General features: G+C 39.7%; 1 protein-coding gene across 2 annotated transcripts in view; it reads left to right on the top strand.

The window, feature by feature from the left end:
- The first annotated feature begins 9,997 nt into the window (after positions 1 to 9,997).
- Positions 9,998 to 18,359, top strand: part of LOC122540511 (5-hydroxytryptamine receptor 3A-like) — a 27,662-nt gene continuing 19,300 nt past the window's right edge. The window contains exons 1-2 of one of the 2 annotated variants that reach the window (XM_043676377.1): positions 9,998 to 10,485; positions 17,601 to 17,761. In XM_043676377.1, coding sequence (XP_043532312.1) covers positions 10,422 to 10,485; positions 17,601 to 17,761 — 225 coding nt within the window. In that variant the 5' untranslated portion in view covers positions 9,998 to 10,421. The remainder of the gene's footprint in view (positions 10,486 to 17,600; positions 17,762 to 18,359) is intronic. The other variant, XM_043676375.1, reaches the window with a different exon arrangement.

Raw genomic sequence — 18,359 nt, 5'->3', positions numbered from 1 at the left:
GAAATTGTGGGCTAGTATTCCCGCCCCCTGTAAAAACGCCATCCCATTCTCCCAATTCCTTCGTCTCCGCCGCATCTGCTCCCAGGATCTCCAGCGTCAGCAGACCTCACTTTCTCCTGGAAAGCAGGAGAAATTGTGGGCTAGTATTCCTGATATGGGATGAACAATAGTATAAGTTGATTTTGTTGCAGTGTTTTACTCCAGAAAAAAATATGGAATTATGCTTTCAGACAGCAGGTGCAAACATGATGGGCTAAATGGCTTCCTTCTGGGCTGAATAATTTGAATTACAAGGTGGTGCAACTAACTTGGCTTTTGTTTCAGAATAGTAAGGATATGAAAGAAAGAACTTGCATTTCTATAGCACCTTTCTTGACCTGAGGATGTCCAACTGCACTTTAATACCAATGCAATAAACATATAAAAAACTGATGTTGTATGATTAAGCTAACATAAAAAGGGTTACCTGTATTTTCAAATAAAGGCCAGGGTGTCTTTATGACAGCTTAGAACTATTCCTAAATTTAACCGCAGAGTAAGTTGGATGAGTGTTAAATTCAATGATGCGCCAAAATATAGGGTTAAATGACATCAAATCCATTCATTATCAATGCTCAGCAAGGTGGGCATTTCTCTGTAGCCAGCAACTAGAGGGAGAAAACAACGGAACGATGTCATATGTTCCTCTTAAACACACACCTCCTGCTTCCTCAGCTGTTAAGTGTAAGGTGGCACAGAGGTAGTGACATAAATTCTCAAGAGTTCTTAAAATAAAGCTGCATTGGAAATTAAAAAGAAAACTTGGGAGCCAAAGTGGCTAACTTTCTTTGAATAACTACAGCCATTCTGACTGGCAGCAGAGATAACGTAATTATACACGGGGAAATGTGTCTATCTTGCTGCATCCTGCCTTGGGATTGAAAAAAAATGTTTGCATTGACATGAGAGCGTCTGTGCACAATTAGTTAAATAGCGTAGGTCTCTAATCTATAAATGAAGGTTAACTGCATCTTGGATCCATTCAAATCCACTTCTTTCTGAACCTGAATGACACAGAGGGAAAAGGATGAATGAACAATCAACTACTTCACATGCAATTTCAAATGCAGTTCATGGCCATCATTAAACTTCAAAAAGATCATCATGACATTGGATAAACACACAGTTTACTTAAATTGTTCCACTTAAAAAAGGTCAGGAGAGAAAATTATGATAATTTTTTGACCTTTTTAGAAGTGTCAATTTGAATTAGAGACAGTTTGAAGTAAATGTTATTTTTCTTCTGTCATTCCTTGCTGATTGTGCTTAGCTCTCACCTTTCCCTTTGACTCAGTTCCATGGCTGTATTCACAGAAGATGTGAATGAACTTGAACGGATGTACCTTTATTATTGACCAGACTTTGAAATGCAAAACTGCTTAGAAACAGGAAAAGCCAAATTAATTTTTGAAAAAAGGCTGTGCCTCTAGTAGGCAAGCATCAACGTCCAAAAGTAGTGAAGCCATGAAGGGTTGAGGCTCGCTTCATTCACTTTAGTGGTTTAAATGTGTTGCACTGTCACCTTGTGAGCACAAACAGTGTGGGTTCAAATCCCATTTCAGGCAGTTGTGCTACAAAAATTAGATTGACGCATCAAAGCATTAATAAGGGAGCATTTCACCTTTGGAACAAGAGGAGTAGGCCATTCAGCCCCTTCAGCATGCTCCACCATTCCAGATCATGGCTCATCATTTACCTCGATGCCGTATTCACATGGTATCCTCATATCCATTGATGTCAATTGTTACAAGAAACATGCCAAACAAAAGCAAATTACTGCAGATGCAGGAAATATGAAATGAAAACTGAAGGTGTTGTAGAAACTCAGCAGGTCTGGCAGCCAAAACTGTGGAGGAACTCCAAAACTAGAGGGCATAGGTTTAAAGTGAGAGGGAAAGACGTTAAAGGGGCAACTTTTTCATGCAGAGGCTGGCGCATGTATGGAATGAGCTGCCAGAGGAGGTGGGTAAAATTACAACATTTGATAGGTATCTGAGTGGGCACATGAACAGGAAGAGATTAGAGGGATATGGGCCAAATGCTGACAAATGAGACAAGATTAATTTAGGATATCTAGTCAGCATGAACAAGTTGGACCGAAGGGTCTGTTTCCGTGCTGTACAGCTGTATGACTCCACAACTCTATATATAGAATTAATATTTTAAGTCTAGTATGACTCTTGTTTGGAACTGTTCTGAACTTCCAAAGAAGAGTTATACTAGATTCAAAATGTTAACTCAGTTTCTTTCTACATAAATCCTACTACATCAGTTTCTCCAGCACTTGCGATTTTTATTTAAGAATCTACTGATCTCCAGCTTGAATTTGCTCCATGACTGAGCTTCCACAGGGATTGAGAATTCAAAGGATTTGCCATTCTCTGAGTGAAGAAGTTCTTCCTCAAATTAATCCTAAAAGCCTTGCCTTTTATTCTGAGACTATGTCCCTTAATTCTAGACCCCACAGCCAGGAAAAGCATCCTTTCTGCATCTACTCTGTCTAACATTTAAGAATTTTCTAAGTTTCTATGAGATCACCTCTCATTCTCCTAAACTTCAGAGAGAATGGGTCCATTCTCTTCAATCTTTCATCATAGGACAATCCCACCACGCCTAGGAATCAATGTGGTGAACCTCCCTCTATGGCAACTAAATCCTTCCTTAGGCAAAGAGACCAGAACTTCTCAAAATACTCCAGGTGCAATCTCACCAGTCTTCTATATAACTGAAGCAAGATTTCTTTGTTCCATATTCAAATCCTTATGTGATAAATCCAAACATACTGTTTGCTTTTCAAATCGCTTCCAGTACCTGTATGCTAGTTTTCAGTCACTGATGAACAAGGACTCTTGCAACCCTTTCCAATTGTTCATTCACTATTTAAGAAAGACAATGGACTTCTGTTTCTTCTACTTACCACCACTACACTCTCTTGCCCATTTACTCAGCCTGTATAAATCCTCTTGAAGCCTTATTATATCTATCCCACAACTCACATTCTCTGCAAGTTTTGTATTATCTGCAAATTTGGAAATAATACAATTGGTGGCACCAAATCCAAATTATTGATATAGATAGTGAACAATTGGGGCCGAAGCATTGACCCTACTGTTCGCAGACTTTCAATGTGGGAATGAACCATTTATCTCTGATTTTTGCCTGTTAATCAATCTTTCTACCATTATCTTCAATCCTATGTGCTTTAATTTTGGTTACTAACTTCCTGTATGGGACTTTATTAAAAACTTTCTGAAAATCCAAATACACTGTACCCACTGGCTGATCCTTATCATGTCAGCAAGTAACACTCTCAGAAAAGTCTACCAGGTTTATCGCACATAGTTTCCCAGTTAAAAATCAATGTTGACTCTGTCCAAACAATAATTAATTTCTAAGTTTACAGGAATCATCTCCTTTATAATATATTTTAATATTTTCACTATTCTTGACCTTAGATGAACCATTATTTGTATGCTCTTTCCTTCCTTTCTTAAACAATAGGGTTACACTTGCAACTTTTTCATCTACAGTCACTATACCAAAATTAATAGAGTTATGAAAGATGATCACCAATGCATGTATTATCTCTATAACTATCTCTTTCAACTCCAAATCATGAAGGACATTGGGACGTAGGTATTTGACAACCTTCTGCCCAATTAATTTCTCCAATACTACATGTTATAACTAATACTTCTTCCAGTTTCACATTCTTGCATTAACTGTGGATCTTATTAATGTCAGGAAAACCTTTTGTGGCTTGCTCAATAAAGGCAGACACAAATCATTTGCTTAGCTTCTCTACCATTTCTCTATTTCCTATTACAAATTCTCCTATCTCTGCATGTAATTTGCTTTATTTGTGTTTTTATAATCTTTACTTTTTTTTACATATCTATGGATGCTTTAACAACCTGTTTTTATATTTCTTGCTAGCTTACATTCATATTCTATTGTCTATAAATTTCTTGGACCTTCTTTGTTAAACTCTAAAATTCTCCCAATCCTCAGACTTAAAACTGTTTTGTGGGGCAGCATGGTGGCTCAGTGGTTAGCACTGCTGCCTCACAGCACCAGGGTCCCAGGTTTGATTCCAGCCTTGGGTGACTGTCTGTGTGAAGTTTGCACATTCTCCCCCTGTCTGCTTGGGTTTGCTCCGGGTGCTCCGGTTTCCTCCCACAGTCCAAAGATGTGCAGGTCAGGTGAATTGGCCATGCTAAATTGTCCATAGTTGTTAGGTGCATTAGTCAGAGGGAAACGTGTCTGCGTCGGTTACTCTTCGGAGGGTCGGTATGGACTTGTTGGGCCGAAGGGCCTGTTTCCACACTATAGGGAATCGAATCAAATCTAATCTAAACTTTATAAGACTCCCCCTCTGATCTATTACTACTCTCACTTGTTGTTAACCATGATGTCCCCCATTTTTGTTGTTAACCATGATGTCCCCCATTTTTCCTGTTGGATGTTCTGGGACATGGTCTCTTGGAGCATTGTTAGATGAAGGTGGAGACATAAAAGATCCATTGGCGTTATTTTAGATAAGAGCATCTCGGTTAACTTTGATATCCTTGTTAATATTTAACCACTCAAGCAACATCATTAAACCAGATTATCTGGTCACTGCCACATTGTTACGATTACTGTGTGTAAATTAAATGCTGCGTTTATTACGTTACAAGAGAAACTGTATTTCACTTCTTCCTCCAGAAATGTATCTGAATGTACTTACAGATTACAGTGCCAATCTCAATGGGGGCAGCCTATGCAATGCTCTGATGAAGAGTCGAAACGGTAGCTTTCTCTCTCTCCATGGTTGCTGCCCGTCCCACTGTGATTTCCAGCATTTTTGTTTTCAGTACAGCTTCCAGCATCTGCAGTAATTTGCTCCTATAGGCTATGCCAGGCATGGACTTTCTCATCAAAATTACCAGACAATGCCAATCTTTTCCTATCACTGGGCAAAAGTGAAATTGACAAATTACATAGTAATTCATAAGACAAGCAAAACGTGGGCCACCACAGCCACTAGAAAGGTAACTTGGGTAGTTAGAGAGAGAGAGTCAACAATGGATTTTAAACATAGAAGTGGCCAAATTGGCACTTAACCAGATTAGACAAGATGTGGAAGTGCCAATACAGTTCACTTTATAACTCATTCCTCAACTTTTTATGCTGTAAATGCCAAGCACTGAGCAACACATCTTCCACTATTTCCTCATTTGACTTTGATTCTAGCAGTTGGACCCTTCAATGTGATGAACATTTAAATTGGATCATCTTTGTCAATATCTTTCATGTGATTTTTGCAACTTTTCTTAGAGCACCCTGAGGTAATGTCTTTTCCAACAGCAGATAAATTAAGAACTTGTTCAGAAAGAAATTTGTTCCATTTTGTGACTGTTAATGATTGGTATATTTACGGTGGAAGACAGGTGTAAAAACAGGATGTGGATTGAGGCTAGTTTCAGAAAGAGTCAGCAACATCAACACACCTGACATCAATGTGGGGCCGCACAGTTTATCAACAGCTCGTTAATGGTTATTTTTTTTTGTGTTTGCTTTAACTGAGAGTTGATGTTAATGAATTGACCAAATTTTGAACTTAATGTGGTTGCCTCGATAAGTTACTAAACTACATGTCCGAAAACTCTAGCTCATCCAGGACCCTGCAAATCACACTTTGAGGATTAGTTAGCTCCGTTAAGCGGACAGCTGGTTTTCAATGCAGACTGATGGCAACAGGGCAGTTCAACTTCCATAGTAGCTGAGGTCACTATAAGGACCCTACCTTCTCAATATTCCTCCTTCCTTAAGGTGCGGTGACCCTCAGGATGTATTTATCAACTGTTCCTTCTCTTTCTCTCTCTCTCTCTAATGAGAGAGCAGCCTTTGGGATCATGATGGCTTTTACCTATATCCTAACCATGTCCTCACTCACATTAACCTGTTTGCCCCCTCTCCCTGTGCTTGCTAACCTATATCCTTTCTGTGATGTGTTTCAGATTAGTTAACTAGGTTGAAGACAATACATCATTGCAGGTTGCTGTTCACACACTGGTAGGATAGTAGAGCAGACACGATGGGCTGAATGATCTCCTTCTGCACCATGATACCTCTGTGACTCTTTCTGACACAGGAAGGGTCCTGGATAAAATGAACTCATTCTAACTGGATCCCAACCATTTTATGGGGAGATGTGAGTTGGAGGATTGACTTAACATTTAAGTAAGGCTTTTAACATTTGTAATTTTTAAAAGTATGCAATATAATTCTGACCAGTCCTAGCAGGTATTAAGTCTCCCATCCCCTTACAGGATAGACAAGTGATCTGACAACTGAGCAAGGGAGACGGGAACTGATCTAATCAGGGCTAAACATATTAAAACCAATGAACAACTAAATTGGAGCAATTTGGATATCATTTTCCAATTGAATTGGCTGCATGGCAAATTTAAGACATGATTACCAACAGGCTTCAGGTAATTTGAAAGGCAACAGGTCAAATAACATTGAACATAAGAGGTAACAGGAGCCAAAGCTTTGAAGGTCAAAGGAATGTTCTGGCAGAAGCTAATTATGTTTATGAAGTGTGCTCCATCAGGGGTTGAGTTAGGAAGGACAAAATCTCTTTTCCTTTGATTTTTCTTTTCCTTGTCATTTCCCATAGCTGTCAGACTGAGATTGTTATTCTAAACTGTGAAATAGAATGCTGATTGCAGGTGAGGGGATGGTGGACAGTGATGGAATATCATCTAGGAGAAAGTGAGGACTGCAGATGCTGGAGATCAGAGCTGATGCCCGAAACGTCGATTCTCCTGCTCCTTGGATGCTGCCTGACCTGCTGCGCTTTTCCAGCAAAACATTTTTCAGCGATGGAATATCATGTCAACATCAGGTGAGAAAATTTAGCAAGGGAAAGGGGAGCAGTTTAGTGGAGTTGGTTCTGCTCATTGAAGTGAAAGTGAGCATAAATGAGGAACGGAACACTTTCAGTTCCAAATCAAGTGTCACGGCAAACAATTACAGGTCAGGTATGGACCGGGCAAGTAATATCTGCACCACCAACAACCATTGGCTTCTCTCCAATACTAGGAAGAGCACCAAACCAGTGTCAGACTGTCTGAATGTTATTATTAATAAGTCTTATGAGGGATAGTTTGACACTTCACACAAATGCTTGGTGAAAGCTGGATTGAGACTGCCAAAATTAATTACACATAGGGCTTTTACAGACAACAGAGATTTTATTCCCAATATTCTCTGAGACTTCAGTATCCAAACACCTACCAAAATGGATGGATTTGAGGTCTAATGGAATTGAATAATATGCAAGTGGAGTTGAGGCAGACATTCAGCTATGAGCATTTTGAGTGTAAGGCAAGACTGAAATGTTGACTGGTCTACTCTGCTTTTTTTAAACATTCTGTTAAAATAATTGTTTCAACTTTAGTTAGAATATAAGATCCAATTTTGAGCACCTCTACCTTAGGAAGCATGTCAAGGTCACAATGAGGCTAAAAGTAGGTTTATTGACTTAATGTTTCAGATGGGTGTTTTTAGTTATAGGCAAGTAAGCTTTAGTCCAGTAGCACACAGAAGATCAAGACAAACTGTGATAAAGGTGTTCAAACAAACTTTATTCATACACTATATTTAAAATACAAAGAAAGAAGGACTGGAATAATCTTACGCTATTGGAAAATTTAACAGAAGAATAGATTATTTAACTACTAAACACTAATTGTTCCAACATAGTAATATCCCAAAAACACACCCTTGACAAAGGCAAATTCAGCAAAATAGATTGGGAGCTTGACTCCACCTGTTCTTCTATTGTTCCAACTTTAAAAGAAAATGCAAGACCTTACAAACTGTTTACTTTATTGACTTGAAGCAGTCCGCTTGGACCTCTGTCTCAACCTCTTTTCATAAAACAAATCAGGACAAATACACATCTTAAACCCATAATATCATCACAGGTTCTAGCATCATCCTTGTATATCTTTACTGCACCATCTCATTGTCTGCGATTTTCCGGAAGAAGAAGACTTGGGAGAAAATGTCAAAAATGAAAAAGCACCTCAATGCATGTAAAATAAGACTAAAACAAAGGAAATTTTCCATGTACTCTTCCACTATAATTCCTGGATGAGAAAGTGTGCACTCCACGTCGAACACTGCCATCTTATTTATTGGAGTGTTTTCACATGAGAGTTTATTGTTGTAATGATCATCACTTTCAGCTGGAGAGCCTTATGACAAAGGTACATATGTCAAATGTTGTGTCTTCCTTATTCAGATGGAACACTGCTCCTCGCTTACCTGAGATCAGTGTCTTTCCACCGATGGGAATAGACTGTCCCTATCTGCACTGCTCCAATTGCTCATGACTTTGAACATCTCTACCGAACCTCCTTTCAACCATCTCGAAGGAGAACAGCCCCAGTTTTCTCCAATTCAGTTTCATAGCTGAGCACCTTCTTCACTTGAGGCATTGAAACAAAAGTGACACTTAAAAACGAAATGAGTTGGTATGTGTACGAATGGGTGAGTGTGCTCCATCTGACTATAACTTATTCTTGTGCTCAATCAAGAATTTCTTCTGATTTATGATTGGAAAAGGGCTGGTGGCACCAGTATCTGACTCTACCATTGGGACCTGAGAATTACAGAAAGAGTCCTATAACTATCCCAGAATCTGTCTATTCACTGTGTCACATGAGGCAGGATCTGTGGCAATAAGAGAGTGGCCAAAATGTGCATTCCTCAAAGCTTCACTTTTTGGTGGATCTTCAGGTGTCAATTGTGTAAGTGTCAGGTGAAAATTTACCCCTCCACATAATTCCTCATGATTTAGCTATGGAATGCAAAAGAGGGCATTTTATCAGATTTTCAGAAAAATGGAAATGGAAAAGCTTACTGCTGACAGTAGCTCTGTTTCAGTTCAGGAGTCAGAGGAGTTAAGATTTGACAGCAGACATTGAAAGAAAATGTTTTAATAACTCACTTAAATGATATTAAATCTCTGCTAATAGTATCACATTCTCCTGTGTGTTATTGATAATGAAAAATCTCACAATAATTTTGGATCAAATTTAATTAATATTGTTATTTTGTTTTTAAGAAAGTGCTCTTTTCTAAGTGTATGAATCCCAGCATTGACAGTAATTCATGAAGAAACTGATCATACTTCTGGTCATTTTAATACGATTTGGTTACAGTTGATCTACTTTGTAAATTTGCTGTAAGTCATTTGACCTGATTATGAGTAGGCTCGATTGTTTCCAGGCTGGAAGGAAGAGATTCCTTTGGGAAAATATCAAGTGCAGAGCACAGACAGACAAACACACATCATTACATTTTCCCTCTCGGTATGAAATGTGATGCTAAGTGACTCTGTTTTATTACATTATTGAAAGAAGACAACTATGAAGATAGGCAGGCCGACCCATTAGCACCATTAGTAAACTGTTAGACAATTGGATTAAGTCTGTCTCTTGTTTCTTGCCTTCTCCCTGTCTCCGTAACAAACTATTCCCCTATACCTCCTTCCAGACGGCTTCTGAAGAACTGAGATGTAGTATGAATTATTTCCTTGTTGGAAAATTTATTGTGAAACATTGACAGAGAAGATGAATTTGGTTTAGTGTTGTCTGTGGAAGACTACAACACAGGCAAAGGGGAGAGACTCGTGGTCACCAATTAACAGTGATATGTTTAACCCCATGTATTAGATCCTACTTCTCCCCTCAGTGACAGCGTCTATAAAACTGGAAAGCATGTCATTATCATGAATCTTTGGTTCCTTTGTTTATGACCTAATCAATTGTTCAATAAAAAGATTCTACAAATTAATGAAATTTTCGACATTTTAAACCCTCTACTGTCGGGTCATAAGGAACTATTATCCACACAAATTATAATATTGATCCAATCATAGTCCATTAAATGTCATCGCTCTATCTTCGGCCCAGTTGTTTTTATGTCTGTCCGCTACCATTTATTTGAATGTGATTTCTATCTTGGTTGTTGCTCTGTGAGCTAGCTGTTGCTGCAGGAGTCAGTGGGGCTTTTAGGCAGTACAGAAGAGTCAGAGCACAGGAATGACATCAGCCAGCAGTATGGACTGAAACCCGATGCAGATCTGTCTTTCATATCTGATTACGTAGACAATTAATCATCCGAAGCTGCAAGACACAAGAGGAGGGCAGGCAAAAGAAAAATTGCCCACGGATTTGAGGATATGAGCTGAGCTTCATTTTAATGGAAAGAGAAGACCATAAGTCCCAGAGAGTTTTAGGTCCACCTGCCATCACTGCTGCACAGAGGCATCTGAGAAAGTCACTGGTTAACATTGCTTTGTGGAATTCAGAAAGACAAAGATGAACTTCTACTCTTTCTGGGCATCTGTTCCCTTGATTTTCACAGCACTGTTGCTTTCTGAAGGTAGGTCCATCTTTACTATTCCTTTGAAATCAAATGTGTACAATTGCCCCTTTATATCCCATCCTTATCCAGCTGGATATACTGCTTGTTAAGTGTCCTGACAAATTTCTTCCATAGGGCCTGTTTAGATCTGAATATTTGTAATGCTCGTCCTTAAATTGGATAGTATAAATCAATTTTAACTGCCATGTAATGCGTTCAAATGCCACTTTGTGATCTAAAACTTAAATGGACTTTGCTGCCATGATTGGTCATTAGCAGATTTAGCAGAAAGGAGACATGCCAATATGAGATTACACATGGTCCATTGTGGTCCTCTTAATCCACCAAGAAAATCACAGCTTTTGGATAAATAAGCTGTCCAGCTAGTCTTGGCAAGTGGCCCATTCTGAGTCTTCAACTAAAAGATCTTTAAAATTGGAGCGCAGATGTTTGCACGTACTTCCAAAATAATGAATCACTTGTTTATATTTGATAGTTTTCACTAGCAATAGTGAAGTTGATAATCAACAATGCAAAATGAATGAATTATTCCATTGCATTTTCCAGACTGCTCTTAAACAACAGGATATAGGTAGGCTGGAGACATGGGCAGAGAAATGGCAAATGGAGTTTAATCTGGACAAATGGGAAGGGATGCATTTTTGGAAGATCTATTGCAAGAGGGAAATATACACTAAATGGCAGAACCCTTAGTAGTAATAACAAATAGAGAGATCTAAATATACAGGTCCACAGTTCACTGAAGGTGGCAAAAGAAGTGGATAAGGTTGTCAAAAAGACATTCAGGATGCTTGCCTTCATCAGTCAGGGCATAGAGTATAAAAATTGATAAGTCATGCTGCAGCTGTATAGAACTTTAGTTAGGCCACATTTGGAATATTGTGTACAGTTCTGGTCACCATGCTACCAGAAGGTTGGGAGGCCTTGGAGAGGGTAGAAATGGTTTACCAGGATGTCGCCTGGTTTGCAATGTATTAGCTTTGAGAAATAAGATAAACTCTGTTTGTTTACACTTTTCGCATCGAAGGATGAGAGCTGACCGGATAGAGGTTTACAGAATTATGAGAGGCATAGATAGAATGGATGGTCAGAGTCATTTTCCCAGTATAGAGCTGTCAATTACTAGGGGACATAAGTGTAAAGTAAAAGGGGGTAGGCAGGTTTTTTTTTATACAGAGGGTGATAAATACCTGGAATGTGCTGCCAGAGGAGGTGGTGGAGACAGGTACAATAGCAATATTTAAGATACATGATAGGCATTTTGGCAGATACATGATAGGCAGAGAATAGAAGGATACAGACTGCATAGAGGCAAAGGTTTTCAGTTTAGAAAGACATCATGTGTCGGTGTAGACTTTAGTAGGTAAGGACCTGCTCCTGTGCTAAATTGTTCCTTGTTCTTTATTCTTAACCATTAGTGCCAGAATAGAACAGAATAAAAATGAAATCATTGTGGACAAATATATGTGGAACAAGACTGACAAATGGATTTATTGGGAGGTCAGTTCTCCACTCTCTCTTCTCACAGTTAGAGTTAAAAATCAGAGCTGAAAAATGTGTTGCTGGAAAAGCGCAGCAGGTCAGGCAGCATCCAAGGAGCAGGAGAATCGACGTTTCGGGCATAAGCCCTTCTTCAGCCATGCGCTTTTCCAGCAACACATTTTTCAGCTCTGATCTCCAGCATCTGCAGTCCTCACTTTCTCCAGAGTTAAAAATCACACAACACCAGGTTATAGTCCAACAGGTTTATTTGGAAGCACTAGCTTTCAGGTAGTGAATGAAGGAGCAGTGCTCAGAAAGCTTGTGTTTCTAAATAAAGCTGTTGTACTATAACCTGGTGTTGTGTGATTTTTAACCTTGTCCACCCCAGTCCGACACCGGCACCTCCATGTCATGGCGCACAGTTAGAGGATATTATGTCAGTGAAGCAAGCTATAGATTGACACAACGGATGATTTCAGCCCATTGTTCCTTACACATGGATTCTCAATCTTTGTGTATTCTCCCAAGGTAGGAGCATCACCCTCCTGGTAACTCCAGAGCAACAACAATAACAATCTCGTAGCAATTGACCTACCCACCGAGAGACCAAGCACATTCATTGATAATTTGTCGAGTCAGTAAACTTGAATAACAAGTACACATCAGAACTAGCAAAGCTGTGTTAATTTCATTGCTATGGGATAATTATACATTTCCCGGTTTAATAAAATAATAATTGCAAACACATGCATTGTGGATCTGGTATGATTCTAAAAACGAGAGCCAATTTGCACAGAGCAAGTTCCCACAAACAACAGTGCAATCATGAATGGATTACCCGTTTTATGTTGAGCGGTAAATGTTGCCAGGGCACTGGAAAGAACTTCACTATGCTAGGGAATAGTGCTAAGGGATCTTTTACATCCACTTGACTAGACTGTTTAACATCTTACACAGAGACCTCACTTCCCTCAAAAACACAGTGGAGGGGTATCAGCCTACATTTTGTACTGAAGTTACTCAGGTGAGACTTGAGGCTACAACCTCCTGACCGAGACAACAGTGTTACCATCAAAGTCTTTGCTGACATTCGTCTGAAATGTTTAATACTTCCTGGAATGAGGAACTTCAGTTGCGAAGAAAGTTGAGACTATTCTCTGTGGAGAGGACAAGCCAAAGAGTATATTTGAAAGAAGTTTTCAAAATCACAAAGGGCCCAGACTGAATAAATTGGGAGAAACTGTTCCCATTTTTAAATAAGAAGGCAGAGAAATAAGATCATTTGCAAAACAATTAAACGTAGTGTGAGAGAAAAGCCTTAACATACTGAGTAATCAGGATCTGGAACACATTGTCTGGAAATGTGTGGGAGGCAGATTCATTTGATGCCTTCGGGAGACTGTTAGATGCTTATTTAAATAGAATCAATATTCAGGTTTATGGGGAAAAGGCAGGAGATGGCTTTAAAGCAACACGCTGATTCAAGAAGCTGGTCCAAACTCATAATGCTAAATGGCTTCTTCTGCACAGTCACAACTATATGGTTCTGTGATACACTTCAATCACACTCTGTATGCAGAATAACGATCGATTTCTAGGCAACAGATAAATAAAAGATTGGCGAGAAGTGTTGGAATCCTTGGTGTAATTAAACTACTTGAGCTTTATGTGAAATTTTAGTTTTAGAGTTTGTTCAGCAGAGATTGTTACCGAAGATGGTAACCAATACATGCGACTCAACAATCCATGATAAAATTAGATTTGACCATTTGCAGAGGTTAAAGTCACCAACTAATGGTGATTGGTAAAATAGCAGTCATTTTACTTTGAGCTGGTCCACAACATTCACCTTGATTATAACATGGTTTTTCTGCTCACTTCCCTCTTGAGATATAAATATGGATCCACTTTAACAAAGAAAAGTGACAGTCAACCCTGCTGTACAGGTATTTCAATCAACCTGCTGAAATAAACCTCCTGAGCAGCTGGGACTTGAACCTGGAACTTCTGTCCCTGAGGGAGGGGCACTACCAGTGCATCACAAGATGCACTTCATCTGTGATGTATGTTTGGCAATTTACTGCAATATTGTATGTTGATACAAGGTAGCAGTCTAAATTGAACTCCAATTGCATTTATTTTCCCTCTGGAGTTTAATATGCCAGGAATGGTTCCAGCAGCTATCAATTTATTGGCAGTTTCTCTCTTCCAAACACTGTTGGTGGATTTGGTACATGAACATTACTGCAAAATCACTTCAATAACAATAAATATGTAACAAGGAAGGTAATCCAATTAATCCAACTACCAAAGGCTCTATGTTGATCAGTGTGCGATGGAAGATCAAGATTCATTCATTTTCCGAGCTGGATTAGCTGTTATCGGCTGAGGCTGACTATCCCTGGGCTAGATAGAGAAAAATTGACCAATTCTCACACTGTTACACATTGATCCCAATATTGCACAGGGTTGACAGGAGAAGGCTGTTTATGTGACTGTAGGCCAGTGTCCAGTTACATACCACAGGGATCAGTGCTGGGTCCATTATTGTTCATGATAAATATAAATGACATTGCAGAGAATATGGGGATAAATAAGTTTTCAGCTGATATAGAAAATGATCAAGTGGTTAATAGTGAGGAAGAAGTTCTTAACTTACAGAAAGATACAGACAGGTAGATGGGTAGATAGCATTTAACCCTGAAAAGTGTGAGGTGATGCATTTTGGAAGATGTAACAAACCAAAGGAGTACTCGAATAATGGCAAAAAAACTAGAAGCTCCAAGGAGCAGAAAAACCTTGGGTTCTTGTCCACAGATCCCTGAAGGTGGCTGTAGTTAAGAAGGTATACAGGACACTTGTCTTTATCAGTCATGGTATAGATTATAAGAGCAGGGAGGTTATGTTGGAACAGTGCAGAACTTTGCAGAGATTTGAGGAAACATTTTTCACTTAGTGGGTGGTGGGAATGCATTGCCTGGGAGGGTAGCAGAAGGCAGGAAATCTCACAATCTTTAAAGAGTACTTGGATGAGCATTTCACAACATTCAAGGATATGGGCCAACTGCTGGATATGTTTGCACAGACTTGATGGGCCAAAGGGCCTCTACTGTGCTGTATGACTGCAGTATTGATGGAGCTGGACACAGCCCAGATTAGACAGAATGGACTCCTTGTTTCCTTGGGAGCTGATCTTCAGCTTCATGACCTTATGCACACAGCTCTCTGACAGACTGCCAAACCCACATTGGTGGGTAGGTGGAGGCTAAAGAAAGGGTGACATTGATCATCAATGATGGTGAACTAACAGTCCACCTTCAAACCTGAGCAAAGTAGTAGTGTCCCTACCTCACTGCCAAAAGATCCAGGTTCAAGTTCCACCTGTCCAGAAGGCATTGGATTAACATTAGGTAAACAAATGGATGAAAATGGAATAGTGTAGGACAGATATGCTTCAGATTGGTTCCACAGGGTGGTGGAACATCAAGGGCCAAAGGGCCTGTAATGCGCTGTAATGTTCTATGTTCTAGAAGGCTTGTAGTAATACGTCTGACCAAGTTGATTGAAGTACTCATGCTACAGAAGTTGCAGTTAACTGTCACTTTTTATTGGTGTAGTTAGTAGATGAAAAAAGACCATGGGTCATTTGGTGATGGGGAAACAAAAATATTCAGTTGTGTGTAAGAGCACTTCTGAATATATTAAAAACCTGAGTAACTATCTATCTAATTGACTTCAAAGAGAAAGAAAATTTCAGGGCTGGATTGATGGATGCAGTGTAAAGTGAGCTGCCAATTCTCTATCATCCATTTCTTGACGGGTATCCTCACCAGGGTAATTTTGACAGTGTGAAATGAAATGTGGAATTTTTTTACGTATTAAAGAGGCCTGACTGGGTAAAGATGGCAAATTATGTTCCACACAAGACTTAGTGAACCTGGGGGATTTTTTAATGGCAATCCATGCACATCACTGGTACCCACTTTTTATATTTTCTTATAAACCTGTTCAGGGATGTTATTACACACACCTGGAGCAGGTTGGATTTGAACCTGGGCCTCTCCTGGCTCAAACAAGGGACATTACCACTGCACCACAAGAACTCTAATATCTAACTTCTTTCCAGAATCATTTCATGAACAGTATTTAAATTCCCCAGATTCCTTGGGAAGAACTGGTCCAGTCCTCTGGACTACTGGTCCAGAAACATGATCACTATGCCACCTATTAATGAAAATTCTCTTTTGATAGTTTCTCAGTCCATGCTTTCGAAAGACTTTTCTTTGCTGGCTGATTGAGTGGAAGGAAGACTTTATTAACTTATAATGTTTTATGAAGTACCTGGTTTCTACTGCATATTTACAACTCCATTTGGAATACAACTTCTGCTAGTACTGTAGGCACTTGTTCCAATATTATAGGATCTTTTATTTCCTGTGATTTAAGTTATCGCGAGGCAAAAAATAATGTGTGGAGTTTGATGGACCTGCAGAGATCCATTGCATTTTTGCTGACTGTTTTTAAACAATAAAATATAAATAGACACCCCAATGATTTATGATGGACAATTATCTAACTTCAACAGGTTTATCTCTGGCACTCTTGGTTTTAATTGTTGGCGACTGGTGAACTGGCAAATTTCAAAGTATTGTTACTTTTTCCATCAACTCAACCTCAGGCACTCAATATTAATTACGTTAAACACTCCCAAAAATATTATCCAAACAAACAGCATTAAAACAGCACATATGACTGATCCAGAGTGATTTTCCCAGAGACCGTTAGCAGTGAGATTACAAAACAGCAGGAATGTAGGTTTTTAGATTACATTACTTACAGTGTGGAAACAGGCCCTTCGGACCAACAAGTCCACACCGATCCTCCGAAGAGCAACCCACCCAGACCCATTCCCCTACATCTAACACTACGGGCAATTTAGCATGGCCAATTCACCTAACCTGCACATTTTTGGACTGTGGGAGGAAACCAGAGCACCCAGAAGAAACCCACATAGACACGGGGAGAAGGTGTAAACTCCACACAGTCAGTCGCCTGAGGCAGGAATTGAACCCGGGTCTCTGAGGCAGCAGTGCTAACCACTGTGACACCGTGCAACCCACAGATTGTGACAGAGATTGTGGCTAATAATCACACAATAATATTATTCAATAGAGTCAGAAAATGTGAAGATCCCTCTACGTGTGTTTTACCATTCCACAGAGTACTCCATTTTTGAGCATGTTTAGAGTTATATTTCTAAATTCATTTAATTAGTTATCCCTGAGCCAAACAGATTACCTCGCCATTATCTCATTGCTGCTGTGGGAGATTTACCGTGTTTCCTCTGTATTTAATAGTAACTGCTTCAAATAGTATTTAAAAAGCTGTAAAGCATTTCAAGGCACCCTGAAGTCAGGAATGTTATTGAATAAATCACAGAATAACACAACAGTACAGCACGGAAAGAAGCCATTCAGCCCTTCAAGGTCTGTGCTGGATCTTTTGAACTGCAGTGCAGTTCATTTCACACTCCAGCTCTTCCCCCAAAACTGTGTATTTTTCTCTTCCCCTCTGTAAGTTCTCTCTTTTTCTTAATGATACACCTACAATTCAGAGTTTTGCTTTGTCAGGACGGAGAAGTGGAAACCGAACAGCAGGTTCAAGACCAAGTTTACTCCAGCTTTCGAACTATCTCATGACCAACTATTCCAAGGGAGTCCGCCCTGTACGAGATTGGAGGAAAACAACGACAGTGGCCATTGACGTCATGGTTTATGCGATCCTGAATGTGGTATGTACTCCCAACCTCTCTGAACTCTGCAACATGAATTCCTCTGTATTTAATAGCAGCTACATCAACATGTATTTCAAAGGCTGTAAAGTATTTCAAGGCATCCTGAGGTCAGGGATGTTATTGTATAAATCACAGAATAACATAACAGTACAGCACAGTAAGAGGCCATTCAGCCCCTCAAAGCACAATGGCTCAGTGGTTAGCACTGCTGCTTCAGAGCACTAAGGATCCAGGTTCAATTCTGGCCTCGGGTGACTGTCTGTGTAAAGTTTGCACGTTCTCCTTGTATCTGCATGGGTTTCCTTCGGTGCTTTGGCTCCCTCCCATAGTCCAAAGGTGTGCAGGTCAGGTAAATTGGCCATTCTAAATTGCCATAGAGTTTAGGGATATGTAGGTTACTTGCATTAGTCAGGGGAAAATGTAAAATAATAGGGGAGGGGAATGGGTCTGGGTATTCTTCAGAGGGTTGGTGTGGACTTGATGGGTCACTTCTGCCCCCATCACGGCCACTCCCACAACCACTTCCGCCCCTCACAATTCCTCATGCATCACACGTGACATCACTTCCGCCCCTCACATTATCGCTGATGCCACA

The sequence above is a fragment of the Chiloscyllium plagiosum genome, chromosome 35 (assembly GCF_004010195.1).
Source record: "Chiloscyllium plagiosum isolate BGI_BamShark_2017 chromosome 35, ASM401019v2, whole genome shotgun sequence".
Taxonomy (NCBI): Eukaryota; Metazoa; Chordata; class Chondrichthyes; order Orectolobiformes; family Hemiscylliidae; genus Chiloscyllium; species Chiloscyllium plagiosum.
This window is presented reverse-complemented; position numbering and strand designations above follow the sequence as displayed.